This window comes from Austrofundulus limnaeus, unplaced genomic scaffold (genome assembly GCF_001266775.1).
Source record: "Austrofundulus limnaeus strain Quisiro unplaced genomic scaffold, Austrofundulus_limnaeus-1.0 Scaffold444, whole genome shotgun sequence".
NCBI lineage: Eukaryota > Metazoa > Chordata > Actinopteri > Cyprinodontiformes > Rivulidae > Austrofundulus > Austrofundulus limnaeus.
The window spans coordinates 139,091-157,924 of NW_013952846.1; the positions used below are offsets into that span (position 1 = coordinate 139,091).

The following is an 18,834-nucleotide window of genomic DNA, read 5'->3' on the forward strand; positions in this document are numbered from 1 at the left end:
CTCGTGGCTTTGTTTACAAGTTATAGTTCGTTTGCAAAAAAGCACAATGTGAATGCAAACCGCACCAAACAAAAAAAAAAAAATGTCCGTTTTTGGTCCGGACCAAACAATTGGACCAAAGGACTTTAACGGGCATTTATACTTAAGTCTGAGAGTAGGAGCAAATCTAAGAATTTTTTGACACTTAAGTCTAAAATCCCACTCTAAAAGTTTGATAAATATGGGCCCAGAATGTGTTTTGAAGACTCGGCTACTACCACACCAAATTATACCTGAACATCTGTAATGTCAACTGAATTATAGACAGTTTTGGTTTTTAAGACCAGTTGGCTGTGGCACTAAACTTGAATTGGGTTCTTCAAAAGTTAATCAGTTGTAGATGTTTATTTATTAATGATTACTTTCTCTGAGTCTCATAAGATATTTTGCTAACAGACTAACACAGGCTATAAATACTGTTATAGATCTTTGCCTTTTGGCATCAGGTGGTAAACAGGAGTGCTGACTGTTCATTTCATTTAGCCCCCCTTTATGTAGCTTTGAGTATGCAGAGACCGAGACGCAGAGTTTAGGCATCTCATTTTATCAGATCATTGTGTAGTACAGGACGACTGGGGTTCACAAACACACACACAGGTAGACCGTAGCAAAGACGAGGCACAGCACTGTCACAGGTAATTCTTTTTCCAGTGTTTGACAGGGTACCAGCAATTAACTGATAGCAGGACTCCTTATCTTTAGTGAGGAGGGCAAGTTTGTGCTTGTAGTCCAGCCAAGTCCTCCGACACAGATCCTCAGACTGCCTGGAGCCTGCAGAAGCCGCGGGCCAATAGCTGTTCAACTAGCTGTGTGATTTAAAGCTTCACTGCTACTAATCATTTTTGTTTGCATAACTTTCAAAGCTGTAACATAAACTATATGAGCTAAACGCAAAAATCACCTCTTTAGAAAAAAAATGCAGCACATTCTCACTTAAAGCATTTAATTGGCATTTTACTTTTGAATAATAGAAATGAAGCCTCAAGGCACAATAATATGGCATATTTGTCTCTCAAATGTGCTGCAAGCCATCATCTTAAAAGGATCATCTGGTCGTTGTTTTTTTTTTTTTACTGACATTTTGTCAAATAGTTATTAATATTTTGTCAGACGATGTGGAGAAAAAGGCAAAAATTTTCATTGAGGCTACACTAAAGGTTAGCCAACAAGTGCCTGTATTTTTGTGGTATTTGAGGCTGTAAAACAAAGTTTTCTCAAACATAACACAGTGWTAAATAATACCACTATAGCTAATATCAAACATGTACACTTTTACATGACACCATTTTAGATTGTCCCTGTTTTTATCAACTCAACAATGCAYGTTACTATTTTTAATGTAAAATAAAGTGAAAGATTTCAGAAAGATTTCAAAACACAACAAACAAAAGTTAAAATACATTGCTATAACTACGTGAATAAATGTGTGTTTTGGTATCTATTATTTTTAATGAATTTCTTTTATTTGTTTCTTATTGTTTATGTGCTTATTGTTGCTGCTTGTGTGTGCTTAAGGCCAAATCTGATTCTTCTTTGTGTTTTTTCGTTAATTTGTACCTTGTTGCTGCCATGCCCTCTTGTGACGCTGAGACACTAACATTTATCTTACTCCCCACTTCTTTCATCACTTATGTCTAACTCCAAATGTTTGTCTGTTGGAATAACCAAATATWAGCAGTGGAACATAAATGTGTGGTAATTGAAATATGGCCTATGATTCATTGCAGACCAAACAGGCCTTTGTGATGCTCATATTGCACTCACCAATACTATGATGAAGATAAATATTGTGATCTATTGTGCAGCCCTGCTGTGAGGCGTTAGATACACATTTGTACTGACCTCACACGTTGATCATGTACAGTGATGGATTCAGCAGCCTCAGCACCATCTGTATAAAGATGAGCTGTTTCTTAAAATGCTTTTTTGTAAAGAAAAATAATCTGTTGATCACTGTTAAGAGTTTCATTAGAATTCATTCAGTGATTGATGAGATATTTTTGCCAAGAGCTGAACTTTATGTATATACAGTATACACAATGATCAGTACGTACCACAGATTTGAAGTGACAGTTGAGTGTTTGTGGTACAGAAGGAGAAGATAAACAAAACATTATTTACTTTGTTTTTTTTTTTTCTTTATAAAACTCTGTCCTGAAAAAGGTTTACAAAAGTACTTGTAATTTGTCTCAAAAATAAATATTTTCTGAAGCAAAGTAAAGTCTTACAATCCATTGTATCCATTAACTTGAACATTTGGATAACAACTCTAAACTGAACTCTTGAATTTAGATTTCACAAAATAAATGTTTATGGTCTGGAATAAAACAAAGCCATCTGATGCCTTTTAACCTTTTTAAGACAGATGTAAATTCAGTAGTGTTGACATAAGCTTTCATTGGATCCACCTGTTTTTGTCCRCCATCACTTTAGTTAACTAAGAATGTCCTATTATAGCAAACTTTAATGATATTGGGAGAATTTCAGGTTCTCTCTTCTAAATGTATGCTTTTTGTGTTGTTTTCTTTTTTTTGACTTCCCAAAGTGGAAAACTTCATTTCATTTGTTATACTGTATTGGTCATCTTTCAGTATGAGTTGAACTAAAAGACTACCGTCAAAACCATTTTTGTTCCAATACTTGGTAACTTTATTTGTAATTTTTTTTATGATTAACTTTTATTTATAAAAACGTAGGCACATCTGGCATTAAGCATTGCTATTAACACTGCCTAAAAATGCTWTTTGGTTTAAAAGGATAATTGAACCCTCGTTCATCAAGATTACGGCTTATTATACGGTTTATTGTTGTTTAAAAGAGCTTGTGCCAAACCTTTAACATGGTGATCTCACACGATCTGTTGGCACATGAAGTGTTGTGAATGAATGTGAGCTACTGCCTCACCAGRTTTTAGCTCAAAATCTGAAAAGTTCAATGAAGTATAGTAATGTTTGTGTCGACCAAGGTTGATTAGCTGTCTGTGGCCATCTTGAATTGAATTGACTCTAAAGATGTGCAGTCAATGATTACTTTCTAAGAGTTCGATTAAAAATTTTCCAGTGAATATTTTGCTGACATGCAAATAAGGTTGATTCCAAAYGGTAAAGTTATGATTTTAAGCAACAGTAATGCACTGTGTTGCCCTCAAAGCAAAGTAGGACCTTATTTATGAACATGCCTAAAGACTAATTTTTCAAGATGTATCTGATTCTTCACATTGACTAAAGGATAAGGATTAAGTAGCTAGTAGTTTAGTGAGAAAATAGGCAGCTATAGCGCATTGGCAGAAAAATTAATGATAATTGGGTGTTGTCAAAATATGATGAATACTTTATGTATGAAGAAATATTTTATGTGTGGGTACTTAAAGGAAATATCACAAATATATGCCTACAGATTAGCATATATACTAAATATTAATATCTGCTGCTTTCCCTGCTCGCTAGTGAATGTACTTTCATTACAGCATAAATCTGTACAATAACATTGTTATGGATAATTTCCATAACATGTTGAAGTGCAGACAGAAGCAAATATCTGTGGACAGTTTAGTACAAGTGCAGGCCTGGAGTCAGTTACGTGAACCATGCTGGTCCTGCTTGACCCAGTGTAAAACTTTCCAGTGAAGAGAGTTTCCTTCATGCCTGACTTGTCAGAATGTCGTTATTAAATCAGCGTGTTCTGTAAAATCTGTCTTTGTCCATGCTGTGCTGCGCCAGCCTCAACTCTTTAAAAAATGTGTGTGACAGAAACTCTCTTCATTTGTGATTTTTTTTATATTGTTGGTTTCATTCCGCAACGCTTTCAACAACTTAACAGGTAGAAATAAAACGTGTTCTAATAAAAATAAGCCATTTGAATTGGGCTATGTCTAAAGTTATTCTGCAGTAGATGTCAACCCAGTGACTACTTTTTAAAAAGTTTCATTAATATCTATTCAATGCTTCATGAGATACAATATTTTGCTAATTCTTAATATTATTATTTTACAAATAAATGGTACTTGGCATGCAATCAGTTATCACTCGCTCTGAATTTTAGACAGTTTTGAATTTGCAAAGGTTTCTTAGCTGTGACGGCTTTCTTGAATCTGGTTGTCTACAAAAACAATCCATTTTTAGATGGACATTCATTGATTGTGTGATAAGAGTTTTGTCCACTGGTTTATTATATTTCTTACTGCTAGTAAAAAAAAAGGACTAAAACATTATTGTCCTTTTGTGCTCTGCAGTGGGTGATAATTATACTATTATATTACAGTAGCTATTTATTGCCCTGGATTATTAATTGAGTGTTTTTTCCCCTTCTTTTGTGTAATCAACTGGATTTTCCTTTTTTCCTTTTGCAGCCCTGAAGAGATCCTTTGACAATGAAGATATAGATGACATGGCGTCCTTCACCTCAGCTTCCCCTGTTTCTGACCCCATTTCCCCCTCTTCCTGTCATTTTATCCTTGGCCACAGTAAAGAGTGTGAGGCTCAGGGTGGAGTCATTCAGACTCCTTCTTTTGCCTTTAACAACAACAGTATAAGGTCTGAAGCTCACCCCCACATCGGTGTGACTTCCAATCCTATCCCTGCATTTAAGTCTCGTGCTGTTGGCAGCAGCTTATCCTTCAATCGAGGAACAATGAATAGGCCAGTCATCCACAACAATGGCTCCTCTGTAACAAGAGCTGCTTCTTTCCAGTGCAAGTTGAACCCCAAAATTTGCTCCCAGTTGTCCGGACCAGGCAGTGACAATGACAGCCTACACAGCTCTACATCCAGCCTGGAGTACTCTGGCGGGGGTGGGTATCTCTTTCCCACTAACAAGTTGGTCTCATATCACAGCCCTCTACATCAGAGGGAGTACCAGGGATCCCACTTTCAGCACCCACAAGTTGTATCAAACATTAAGACGTTGTTCTCCCGTGAAAGTGGTTTTAAGTCTGAGATGAACCCAGAGCAAGGGATGGTATTGAATATTAAAGAACCTCAAGAGGTGAACCAGGGCTCCTTGTCAAATCTAGACTACCAGATTCCAATTGAAGGAGAGGGATTGCAAAGAGGTGGAAACAAGTTTTCTCCTGGAATAAAATTCATTGATGCTAACATCAACTGGAAAAGTCTTCAAAATGTCAGTTCCTTTGGGGAAGGCGGCATAAAGAAAGTTCACCAACAAGGATCCCAAGATGTAAAGACTCTCAAGCCTAGAGCTAAAGAAATACAACGCCTCAACAAGTTTCCTTTGGATCTTGACAGTTTGGTAATCTCAACATCTCCCAAAAAGGTTGAGGCAGCATCCACAAGTCCAGACACCACAAAGGTTTCTTCACACATCTTAGGTGGCCTGCAGCACATCCACAGCGCTCCATCCACAGCCAGCACTTCAGCCTCACTCAGCAGCCTAGACAGCTCCTCTGACACACCATGCCACTCTTTTAACACCACTTTTTTACCTTTGTCGCCATGTTCTCCAGTTCCTCCACACAGCTCCATCCCTGTTCCAGAAATAAGTTCCTCTGTACCACTTTCCCCATCTGACAACTTCCAGCTGAATATTTTGTCAGAATCTGAAATTGTCTATGTGGTCCCTAATCTGCACAGCCCTTCCAGCTCATCCAACAACTACAGCTCCAGACCTATTGAGTCTGTGGAAGATGGCAGACATGATGCAAGCGATACTGTGGACTTAATCTTACAGAGGATTGCCTCTTTCTCTTGGCCTGCCACAACTGACACCCAGACATCTGTAGCCCAGTCACCAACTGTCATCCAAAGCAATGGTGGGTCGTCATCTAAGTTTGGGTGTCCCATTGAAACAACTTCCACGACTGCTTGGAAACAGGGGAAAAAGAAGTATGGAGGTAAGATTGTTTTTAATTTGCTTTAAAACACTGACTTGCAAGGTTTTCTGATGATTAGCAAAAGGTATACCATGGACTTTAAAAATTGATTATTATCGGCTTGTTAGATTCTCATTACTTTCTAAAGAGCATAACAGCAGAGAAGAGTTAAAATTAGTACATAAGTTGTGTATCTTGTTTAAAGATGTGGTTTTTTGAAGTTTGTCATGTTAAAGCAAATTCTGACCTTGCTGGATAATTTCAGAACAATACGCCCAAGAAAAGAAACATGCAAGACATATAATTTTTATTACTTAACACGATAAAAAGAACACTTAAAATCCAAAAGTAAAATCCAGTGGTTGTGTGTCCTTTCAGCATTCAAAAGTCACCAGCAGGAGACACTGGTTCAGTCTCTCACCCTAAGCAAAAGAGATAAGGATCAAGTCATTTTATAATGTCTTTGAAGTTCTGAATCCTGAGGTTTTAACAGCTTTGCGAGAAAGGCGGAGCTCTGGCTAAGCTTGCCAGATTTGTAAATAAATCAACATTTTTTAGGCCCTGTTTACATGTAAACAAACTATGGAATGTTAATGTTTTTTATTTTTATTTCAGCTGAGGAAAACATACTTGTTACAGCAATGCCGAGCTCACTAAATCTGCTGTAATCTCAGTGCCAGGTCACTAGCTGGTGCTATGATTTTTGTATCTAAATAACTGCCATAAATCTCAAACATGAATGTATTCATTTAATAGCCCCTATTACAAGACATATCAACAATCATGGCACAAAGCCTGCCTGGCTAAATGCCAGTCCGTTCATTCATAAAACAAAGAATAAGCCAGCCACATCCTGCCCTCAAGTGGAGCATTCACAAATCGTTTTACATAGCGGGAAGTTCGGAGGCATGGAAAAAAACCCAACTGCGATTACGCATTGCTTACGTATTTCACATGGGACCGCTGATGTGAATGTAAACAGTAGTAAACATGGCGACGCTAGCCGCTACCCTGGTGGTTCTGCGAATGCTTTTGCTATATAAATAGGACGATGCACACAGAGCAGATAATTAATTCACCAGATAATTTAGAGGTGCTCTGTCGGACTTTTTTTTTCCAGACCGGGACCAGACTGTGTGCCTGACGGGTGAAATAAAGATAAAATAAATTAAATTGTTAAAATGGCTTTGCTTTATTTACTAAAGAGCAAAAGCAAATGTTGCGCACAGAGCAGATAATTAATTCACCAGATAATTTAGAGATGCTCTGCTGGACTTTTTTTTTCAGACTGGGACCAGATTGTTAGACGGGTGAAATAAAGATAAAATAAATAAAATGGCTAAAATGTCTTTGCTTTATTTACTAAAGAGCAAACAAACTTTGCGCACAGCAGATAATTAATTCACCAGATAATTTAGAAAAGGCTTCGCCACTCCAGCAGCGCACACGTAAGAAGTCAGGTGCAGTTTGGCTTTGTTTACAACTTTAAATACAGCGGTACAGTGGACGCGGGAGAGCACGTCATCATTCATCCCATTATTCAAATCAGCTGGAGCCGCAAACACACCCACCTCTGTTCAGAAGTGGGCAGAGGCGGGCCTGTTACTATCAAGCTTCGCGGCTCAGGGGCGGGAAGATCTGTTTCGCCTTTCCGCAAACGTATATTTTTTTTTCTGAATGCTCTAAGGAGGTCAGATCGCACATTAGGCCCGGAACGACGCATTTTGTGAATGAGGCTATTCATTTAGCTTTATTTAACCAGAGAAATCGCATTGAGCTCACAGATCTGTTTTGCAAGGGAGGCCTAGGCCTGAAGGCAACCTATCATGCATGTTTTTGATCTGTGAGAGGAAATTGGAGTACCAGGAGAAAACCCACAAAAGCATGAGTAGAGCATGCAAACTCCACAAAGAAAGACCACTGGTCTGAACCGTGGCTCAAATCCAGGACTTATTTGCTGTGAGGAACTACAAAGCTATCATTCTGCCCAAATGAAAACCGTCACATTCAAAATGGTGAAATAATTGTTTGGACTGAAAATGAAATTGAGTTGCTCCTACGTGTTAAAATGTATGAATAACACAAACAAACTCACTCTGCTCTCCACCATTGTTACTTTTGTTCATCTATTCAAACAAAGGCAGACAAACTACTGACTGCAGCCGGCCGAATGTGATTTCACACAGATGCCAGGCCATTTACAAAACCCTCCACTTTGTGACCTTGATAGAAAAAGGTTTGGTGTCAGAGAAAACAACACCTGTTATGTACATAAACAACCAAAAAACAGCAGTAATGCTACAATTTTACTCCAGTCTGTGAAAGTGTTGCAGCTGAAAAGGGAAGAGAAAAGAGGGTGAAGATCCATTATGTTAGCATGACACTATAGACTTGTGGGCTAAATAAAAATGTATATCACATATTTCAAATATTTGTTTTAAATTATTCGTAAAACACTTTGAAAACCATTCATCATGTTTTCCACTTCAGAATCCTGCACTACTTTGTGTTGATCTATTACAAACAGTTAGGTCCATATATATTTGGACACTGACACAGATTTTGTCTTTTTACCTGTTTACTGAAACATATTCAAGTTATAGTTCTATAATGTACATGGACATAAAGTCCAGACATTCAGCTTTCATTTGAGGGTATCCACATTAAAATTGGAGAAGGGTTTAGGAGTTTCAGCTCCTTAACGTGTGCCACCCTGTTTTTAAAGGGAACAAAAGTAATTGGACAATTGACTCCAAGGCTATTTCATGGACAGTGTGGGCAATCCCTTCGTTATGACATTCTCAATGAAACAGATAAAAGGCCTGGAGTTGATTTGAGGTGTGCTGCTTGCATTTGGAAGGTTTTGCTGTGAAGTAAACATGTGGTCAAAGGAGCTCTCCATGCAGGTGAAACAAGCCATCCTTAATCTGCAAAAACAGAAAAAAACCATCTGAGAAATTGCTACAATATTAGGAGTGGCAAAATCTACAGTTTGGTACATCCTGAGAAAGAAAGAAAGCACTGGTGAACTCATCAATTCAAAAAGACCTGGGCACCCACAGAAGACAACAGTGGTCGATGATGGCAGAATAATCTCCACGGTGAAGAGAAACGCCTTCACAACAGCCAACCAAGTGAACAACACTCTCCAGGAGGTAGAAGTATCAATATCCAAATCTACCATAAAGAGAAGACTGCATGAAAGTAAATACAGAGGGTTCACTGCACGCTGCAAGACACTCATAAGCATCAAGAATAAAAAGGCTAGACTGGACTTTGCTAAAAAACATCTAAAAAAGCCAGCAGAGTTCTGGAAGAACATTCTTTGGACAGATGAACCAAGATCAACCTCTACCAGAATGATGGAAAGAGAAAAGTATGGTGAAGGCGTGGTACAGCTCATGATCCAAAGCACCACATCATCTGTAAAACACAGCAGAGCAATGTGATGGCTTGGGCATGCATGGCTGCCAGTGACACTGGGTCAGTAGTAGGGATGGGTACCGAATTTGATACTTTTTTATGTACAGACCGAATTCTGTCGGTGCTACCGAGAACCAATTCACGTAACATCAAACGGTACGATGTTTCGGTACCTAAACGCATCATTGCGATTGGTTTGGCATAAGAGTGGTGAGTTTTACATGCTTGTCCTGAATGCAGCATCGCGCAAGAGCGTTATGACGTCAGCAGCTGCTTGTTCAGTAAACAGTTCAGTCTGAACGTAGCATGAAAGCCTCGCACGCTCCTGGAGTAAGACTCGCCGAACAGACCGCTTCTGAATTATCTGGTGGATTAATTATCTTGTGAACATGACGTTTGCTTGCTCAAAGTAAATAAAGTACAGTTACTTTTTTTATTTCATCCACCATTAAACAGAGACCGACAGAGGAAAACAACAGAGGTGCTTCCTGACAGTCCGAACACATCTGAGCTGAAAGAGCACAAGCAGCCAACTTGAAGTGTTGGAGTGTTTTGGGTGCTCAAAACGTAGCTTGAATACCTTTTATTTATTTTTAATTCCATCCTCTTTTGCTTATTTGATTTAAACTTATTTGCCTTCCATGGACCTCCATCACACAATTTTTCTAACGGGGAAATGACATCAATAGAAACACGTGGAGCTGGATTTTACTTTGTGCAATAAGACAAAACAGTCTTGTTGTTTAAGAGTTTGCACTTTAAAGAAATAAGTTACACAACCGATGTTACAATACAAAGAGTTGGATGTTGTCTTGATATTTGTTCAGTTTATATATTGAGAAATATGTTAAATTAAAAAAAAGTTTATTATTGAAAATACAACACATAAAGTACCGAAAATTGGTACCGGTACTGATTCCCAGGTACCGGATATTGATACCGAATCGATTCAAACGTCAAAGGTACCCATCCCTACTCACAACAGTGTTTATTGATGATGTGACACAGGACAGAAGCAGCCCAATGAATTCTGAAGCATTCAGAGCCAAACTGTGTGCTCAGATCCAGACAAATGCAGCCAAACTGATTGGTCGTCGTTTCATACTACAGATGGACAATGACCCAAAAACATAAAGCCAAAGCAACCCAGGAGTTTATTAAAGCAAAGAAACTGAATAATCTTGAATGGCCAAGTCAGTCACCTGATCTCAACCCAGCTGAGCATTTCACTTGTTAAAGACTAAACTTCAGACAGAAAGGCCCACAAACAAACAGAAACTGAAAACCGCTGCAGTGAAGACCTGGCAGAGCATTAAAAAGGAGGAAACACAGCGTCTGGTGACGTCCATGAGTTCAAGACTTCAGCCAGTCATTGCCAACAAAGGCTTTTCAACCAAGTACTAGAAATTAACATTTTATTTACAATTATTTAATCTGTCCAATTACTTTTGAGCCTCTGAAATGAAGGGATTGTGTTTAAAAGATGCTTTAGTTCCTCATATTTTTATGTAATCATTTTGTTCAACCCACTGAATTAAAGCTGAATTAAAGCTGAAAGTCTGAACTTGAACTGCATCTGAAGTGTTTTGTTTAAAATTCATTGTGGTAATGTCTGGAACCAAAATTAGAAAAATGTTGTCTCTGTCCAAATATATATGGACCTAACTGTAAATGCCAGCAAAAGTACTTTAAAATTTCTGGTTTTAATATGACAAAATGTGAAAAAGTTCAAGGAGTTTGAAGATTTTTTCAAAGCATTGTATCTTATGCTTCTGTTTTTCATAAATTTCACTATACATATATATTAATTAGAGGCAGATTTATTAGTGAATCTGTAGCATGTGTGTTAGAGAGATTACATAGTCTCCACTGTTCTAGTTTCACTTTGATCTGATCTAATGAGACTTCAGGATATTTACATAGGAATCTTGTTGAGCGCAGACTCAAAACACCAAGTTTTAACAAACGGAACCATCTGTTTAAAGACACCTGTGGGGATTTCCCCCCCTGAGTCCTTCAAACCCATCATGGAATTAGTCGAGTTCCTCAGACAAAAATGTCTAAGAACACCACAACATTACTCAAATGTATTAAATATAGCTCTGCTGAAATGACTTCAAAAATACACAGCTAGGGTTAAAAGTTGCATTTTGTGTATCTGATTTCACAAATGTTAGCAGGTCACGCATAACTTTTAATAAATCCTTTCTTGAGTTAAAAGACAGATTTGGCATTAAGTCCAACAGAGAACTGTAAATTGGATTTTTAATAAAATAGTTCACTTTAATTTGTTATTATTCAAAGTAAGGGAGAAAATACATTTTTAGGCTGCTGTGTCTCATAAGTAGGATTGTTTATGAAATAGCCTGTTTAGTGCATCAGACTTCAGCTCCCTCTGATCTTTAAGAGAATCCTGTGATGATGGCACAGTTGGTAGAGATGTTGCCTCTCAGCAAGAAGGTTGCTGTATCAAATCTTGGCCTGTGACCTTTCTGGGTGCAGTTTGCATGTTTTCTCCTTGCATATGTGGGCTTTCTCTAGGTACTTTGGTTTCCTCCCTCCAACCAAAGAGCTACGTTAGGTTAACTGGTAAGTCTAAACTGTGACTAGATGTGAGTGTGAATGCTTGTCTGTCTCCTGTTGTGTGATGGACTTGTGACCTGCCCCAACATGTGCCCCACTTTGGAATGGCTGCTGAAAATAGGCACCAGCTCCCCTTTTATTCTGCGTGGTAAAAGAAAATGCATAAACGGATAGATGAATGGTAAAATGGAATGAATGAAAAAGAAATGCAATAGTTATGGAAAGTCAAGGCTATGGTGGTTCCACTGACAGCAGGTGCAAGCTACAAGGTAGAGGACCTGAGCTTGAAGTGAAAGTCTACCTACACAAAGTAGGAGCCAAGAGTGTTTTTAGTTGATAAAGAAATTCACATATAATATATAATAATTACTGCTAGCACATAAATACTATATGCAGCCCATAATGACAAATAGTCAATTAATCAATGTCTAAGAACATCTTGGTATGTTTTAGGATTCTACTGAAGGATCCCAAAAGTGCAAAACCCCAATTTACTCAATTATTTAGATATTTGTGGATGAGATATTGCCCTTTGTTGTTAAATCACATCCATAATTCTTTCTGATTATAGCATCAGACTGAGTTCTGGTACAGCTTTCCTCAGAGCACAATATTGCTGTTGTGTTCAGCTGTAAATTACAGGTTAATATGCTCTAATGATTGTTTATATGGAAATCATCTTGTTTTATCCTGTGCTGAACTTTTGTTAAGTTAACCCTCTCTCTCTTTCATCATATCCCTTCCTATGCTCCTAGGGCATGTAAAAAGTCACGTTAAAGGTAGCTGTTAAAGCTCTTTGTTGGGCTTACTTTTCTGTAGGTTGTGTAAAAAAGAAAGTGACAGTTTAAGACATAATCTTACTACAAAATATAAAGCATACTACTGTTGTGGATATTAATAAAAAACAGGGCAATAATGTTTTTGCCTGTGTATTTGTATGTCTACCTAGTAAATTATCTCATGAATCACTGATTTTATTGAAACTCTGAGATATTAGTCACTGGAAATCTATTTCTACTTTAGGTTCAATTCAATTTATCGTTTTCCCTAAGTTTCTGGCTTTACAGGGATGAGACAATGAACTTGACAAAGAATTTTATAGGGTTTGCTTTTAACAAAAGCAATATGATGTTTTTGTATGCTAATGATGATGCATTAGTGCGATATACATCATACAGTGTATGCATCATTTTGTTTAGCACACACTGAATACAATGTTAAACTTCAGATACAAAAGTCCAGATTAGGTCAGGGCATGACACAGGGGTAGGGAGTGGGGATGTGCAATGTTGTATCATCTTTGGAGTCTGGTTGGTTGCAGTGAATTGGTAAAATACAGGGTTCATGCAGGGTCTGAAAAAGTCTAAAATTTGAAAATCAAAATTTTAAGCCTAAAAAAGTCTTTAAAATGCCCAGATTTTCATCCAAGGTCTTAAATTAAATTTTGTCAAGTCTTACTTATTTATTTATTTTTTAACTTTGGATCATTCCAGAGAAGCGTTTGCTGCATAAATGAACAAGAATAAAGTGCTGTTATCAGAGGTTGATTCAATCTGTCTTCATGAAGTTTGCTACCATTCTTTTTACATGGTAAACTACAAATCCCGTGATAACTGCAGGCAAAAATTACACAGTTTACTTCCATGTTTTCAACCTCTTTGCTCCCCGCCCCCCGCATATGGTGGCTTGTTCACCTGCCCAAAAAACAAAGAAGTTCAGTCATGTCCACTGCTTGTGGTTTAAATATGGGAAAGTGAGTTTCCAATGAGACTTGGTTTGGTGGCAGTGATTTTTACACTAAGTTGGAAGCGTACAGCAGTCGATATGAAGGTCGCATAGATATGACAGTTTCATTAAAATAATTTGGTGTTCTTCTATTAAAATTAAATATTATTTTAAATACCTAAATTGATAGCATTAAAAGGTTTTTGTTAAAATTTCTGGTACCATTTGAATGTTTTTGTTAATGCGTCGGTTTGGTCTTAAATGTCATTCCTAATGGTCATAAAAGGTCTTTAAAAGGTCTTAAATTTAACTTAGTGAAACCTGCATGAACCCCGAAAATAAGAACACATACTGAAGTCACACATACATTACCTTCATGTGTGTAGGGTTGCACCTGTGGAAAATTCTTGTAGAAATACTAGCATTTAGGGATGCACGATAACTTTTTTTAAGAACCGATAACCGATAATTTTCTCCTTCTAATGGCCAACAACCGATAATAACCGATAACATGCCAGGAGATAAGACTAGTCAAACATTGGTAAGATCACAATATAAATAAACAAGACCAAAACCAAATGAAACTAGATACCGCATAGCGGTAACATAATGAGCCCCGCACGCACAAATGCACCAGAACTCAGAAGTCTTTATTCCTAATAAATGTCATGCTACCAGGTGCATCACAAAATTGCAGTGGTTTGGGTGGGGGTCTTTTTTTGGGGGGGTGGACCTGATGGATAGCCCTTCATCAGAGCTAAACAACCAAGGAAATCTGAAACTCCTATGTTTAATAGTTTTTGAGCCATAACCATTTTTGTATGTCCAGATACCACTTTTTCAGATAAATTGGGGGTCCAGGGGGTAGGGGGCACTGATTGGTGGGCCTGATGGATAGAGCTTCATCAGAGCTAAAGAACAAAAGAAATCTGAAGCTCCTATGTTGAACAGTTTCTGAGTTATAAGCGATTTTGCATATCTGACACCCCCCACTTTGAAAGGAGCCCCCTCCTCAAATATGGGGTGTATTGTAAAATCGTTGGCTGGCGCAGTGTAGGTCAGACTCATCTACAGCCCTGCCAAATTTCATGTTGATTGGTGCAGCTGTTGTTATGCTACGGTTGACCAAAAATAACTGGGAAAAGAAAAAAAGAAACAATACGAAAACAATATGACTCCCGCTTACGCTTCGCGTGTGGGGGTCATAATAAACTTTTAGCAAGCAAACATTTCTTAAAATATATCAAACAAAACAATTTCTCAAATGGCCATTTTTTTAAATAAGGCACATTAATTATAAAAACGACCTTTGACACTGATCTCAGATTTAAACAAATAGGTCCAAAGTGAAAAAGTCATTTCACAAGTTCAAAACAGAATGCCTCTTGCAGCTACAGTTGTTTTTGTTAAAATAAACATTTGGGTCAAATTGTTCATGGTATTTTCTTTTACATTTGTGTTTTTTGTGAAGTTGGTCTTAAATGTCATTTCAGTTGGCATTAAAAAGTCTTTAAAAGTCTTAAATTGTAGCAAGCCTGTTGCATACAAACAGAAGTGTGATAGGAACTTTTGGTTAGCAACTTCTTTGCTGTATTTTTTTACGTGTTTGTCCACTAAAAGCAGCACTGAATAATCTGTCTGAATGAATTTTGAGAGCACTAAACATGTTTTTTAATCTTCCTTTTATCATAAGAGGTAAATGTAGGTCAGGAGAGTTTATTACTTCAATGCATACAAAAACACCCAGCTTGAACTTTTCAGAAGGGAACCTCCCTCCTGTTTCTTTTTCATGTTAGTTTTTCCTTCCCTTTTGCTCAGATTAGAAACCTGTTTCCTGCCCAGTTGCTTGGTTCAAGGTTCTCAAATGTGTTTCCTGCACCAGAAAAGATTAGCTTTGTTGTGTCCAAAACACACTCACAGAATGCACAGAGAAAACAGAAGAAACAAGGATGATGACAAGCAAGAACTCCTCTGCAATAAAAAAGATCCTAACAAAAGCCAGGATTGGTGAAAATAGCCTAACTCTAACTCAGAACATAAAGATACTGTATAGGTTATCAGTCTCAGCTACTACCATGCTAATGTTTAACAAATGTTTTGTGAAACTGGTTGAGTTTGAGCCATTTTTGTGTTTGCTAAGCTTGCTTTGCGTGGCAAAGCAATCTTGAATTGGTGGCAGCCATCTTGAATTGGTTCGACTCCAAACATTAATTAGCTTTTTATGTCACTAATGATTGTTTTCTGCACGTTTTATTAGCATCTGTCCTGTGATTCAGGTTTGTTGGATTAAACAACCAATACACTTTTTATCAAGGGCAAATTGATCATGATGCTTAACAATTTTGTATTTAGCTCAGCTGAGCTCTGCTCCACACCTCTTTTGGTTCCTCAAAGCTCGATTCGTTTTTTAAAAAACTCACTTCTGTGCAGGTTGTGGCTGATTGTTAGATTTCTGATTGAACTGGCCTGTGTTTTACAGAACTGTTTATGATAGAGCCTTGTGTTTCTGGAGAAGATTGTTGCTTAGCTCTGTTTTGCCTCTCCTCCTTTAAGTGGACTGGAACTAAAAAAAAACAACTAGACCCAACTCACTTTGCTTTGGAGTCTGACTCATTTTTAAATGACTCTTGTGTCAGTGGAATTAGTGTGTATTTTAATGAGTGTTTTTTTAACCAAGATTCAAAGTGTGTATACCCGCTGGCTCCACAGGAACAGCTGGAAAATGTGAATCTCAGCTTTTAAAAGGGGACATCTTTAGAGCTTCAGTCTTTGACATTAGTTTACTTATCATGTGAAGTACTTTGCAGTTAATGTGCAGCTTTACGATGTTGTCTATGTGGGAGAACATGTCCTGGGTTTGTTCATCTTGGACGAAGCGCTGACACATTAGTGAAATAAGGTTGCATTTTAGTTCTTTTATTCTTTTACAAGGTAGAGACAAGTCAAAACAAATTTGTTACATTTGACTGATCAAAGTCTCTTTCTCAATATCTAAGAATATTGTTTTTAAAACTCAAATGAAGGAAAGAAATGTGTATTTAGCATATTTTGCATCAGTACAATGTTTTAAATGAAATTCTTGTTTAAAGCTGAACATCTCCCTTCATCCAGTTTTAATGTAAATATCCTCAAATGAATGCTGAAAGTCTTGACTTTATGTCCATTTTATAACTATAAGTTGAATATGTTTCATAAACAGGTAAAAAGACACACTTTGTGCCAGTGTCCAATTAGATATAGATCTAACTACAGTGTCTGTGTGGTTTTTTTTGCAATTTAGTAATATAATTTTATTTAATAACAATAATAAAAAGTGCTAATAGTAATTTCACTCTGTTTTTGAACATTTTAAATTAATTTTACAGACTAAAAGTTGGCCCTACAATTCCTTTAAGGCCTCTTGACATTTTTTTTTAATTATTTGTAAGGGTATCAAGCTCCGGTAAAAAACAGAGGAAGTCACCTAAAAACTTGGTTTTCAAAAAAATGCCCCAGGTAGCATCTGGAATCGTCAGGAAATGTTTAAAGGCATAAACCAAATCGTTTTTTGCCCACCGGTGGAACAAAGACTGTTAAGGGGATAAAAAAAATACATGAAATAAAAGGTTTGAACTAATGAAATTATTTTACTCAGTCAATGAAAATACAGCTTTCTCTGCTCCTACTCAGCACACATCAAGTACAGGATATAATCCAATTTTATTTATTTATTTATTTATTTATTTATGTATGTATGTGTACTTTTTCAGATCGGTTCCTAAGAAAATATTTAAACAGTGACCAATCTACTACTCTACTACTACTGTATATTTACAGGTGTATATGCAAATATTACTGCGTTCTTGAGACAGTTGTATAAAGCTCTTTATAGCTCCAGGGGGAGCTATAGGAATTCTGGTCAACTAGGGGACCAGACTGGCAGCATCACAAACCCAAAAACTTGAAATAGTAAAAGGCTAACCCAGCTGCCATCATACATTCATATAATTTGCCAGTCTGTCTGAAGTCTTATCAGACTGAAAGTTAAGAATTGTAAATGTTAAAACAGATTCATAAACAGCCTCAGGCAGTTTGGATGCAGAGCTAGGTAATCTTTGCCTTATTAACCCACATAGCAGACAGGTGTGGGCCAGATCTGGTGTCAGGCTGGCACTGCTGACATGGTAAGTGGTTTGTCTACTGGATGTGGATGTGTGGCAAAGATGACACTGTTTAAGATCTGTTGGAACATGTTAATGAATCATGTTTAAATTCATGAATAATGTTTAAGATGTCATAATTGTATGTGTACAAGAATAAAGACTTCATTGGAAATAAAAATATTGTAGAACAAATTGGCAGAAAAGTTGCCATATCTGTTCAAAAACAAAAAACAAACTAGAGCTGATGTACATCAACTTTGGACTCCATTTTTTGTCATTTTGAGTGAAGTAAATTTGATTGAAAATATCAATTGGCTCAAGGTCAGTTTGTGCCTCCAACAAATCATACTTTTTGCATCTTCATATTCTAATTGTTTGGGTACAGATAAAATCAATTTGCACAGATCTCTTTGTACCGACATTGTCCTGCTTTTTACCTACTTTTTTCCTGCTTCAGACACACCATTTCTTTATACAAATTTTGAAACTCCCAATGCTAATGATTTAATCTACTGCAGTACACATTTGTAATTACAATTTGAACCATTGTTAATACTACTACTACTACTACCACTACTACTATTGTAATATTCATAATTTCAATGATGATGATGATGATAATAATAATAATAATAATCAGTGGCAGCTGGTGGATTTTTCTCCAGGTGGGGCTACAACTCCAAAATAGACGTATCCCAAAAAGCAATCAAACATGAACTAAGTTGTATCACGCCAGTGTATTTATTAAACAAATGACAATAATAAAACAGCATTACAATGTCATGTAGTGTTTTATTTTTAGTACATAAATTTTGCTCTTCTGTTACTGAGAAGCAAATTTCTTCATGACTCTGGTTAAATTCAGGGATGTTTTAACCAGATTCTTATATAGCATGGTCAGTGCAGTGATGTGATGTTGTACCTGAGGAAAGTCTGGATTGTCTTCAGTGTTCAGCTCCTCTCAGATTCAGCTGTGGTCAGAGGAGATGTGATGAGAATCTTCAGCAGAGTCACAGTCTCCATGAAGAGCTCCACAGCACCACTGCAGCTCCTGATCTCATAAAAGCCTGTTCAATGTTTAGCTTGGTCCTGTTC

General features: G+C 37.2%; 1 protein-coding gene across 1 annotated transcript in view; it reads left to right on the forward strand.

Annotated features, from left to right (window-relative positions):
- Window positions 1–18,834, forward strand: part of LOC106529447 (uncharacterized) — an 81,560-nt gene that overhangs the window by 22,552 nt on the left and 40,174 nt on the right. The window contains exon 2 of the mRNA XM_014024875.1: window positions 4,388–5,887. Within this exon, the coding sequence (XP_013880329.1) occupies window positions 4,388–5,887 (1,500 nt within the window). The remainder of the gene's footprint in view (window positions 1–4,387; window positions 5,888–18,834) is intronic.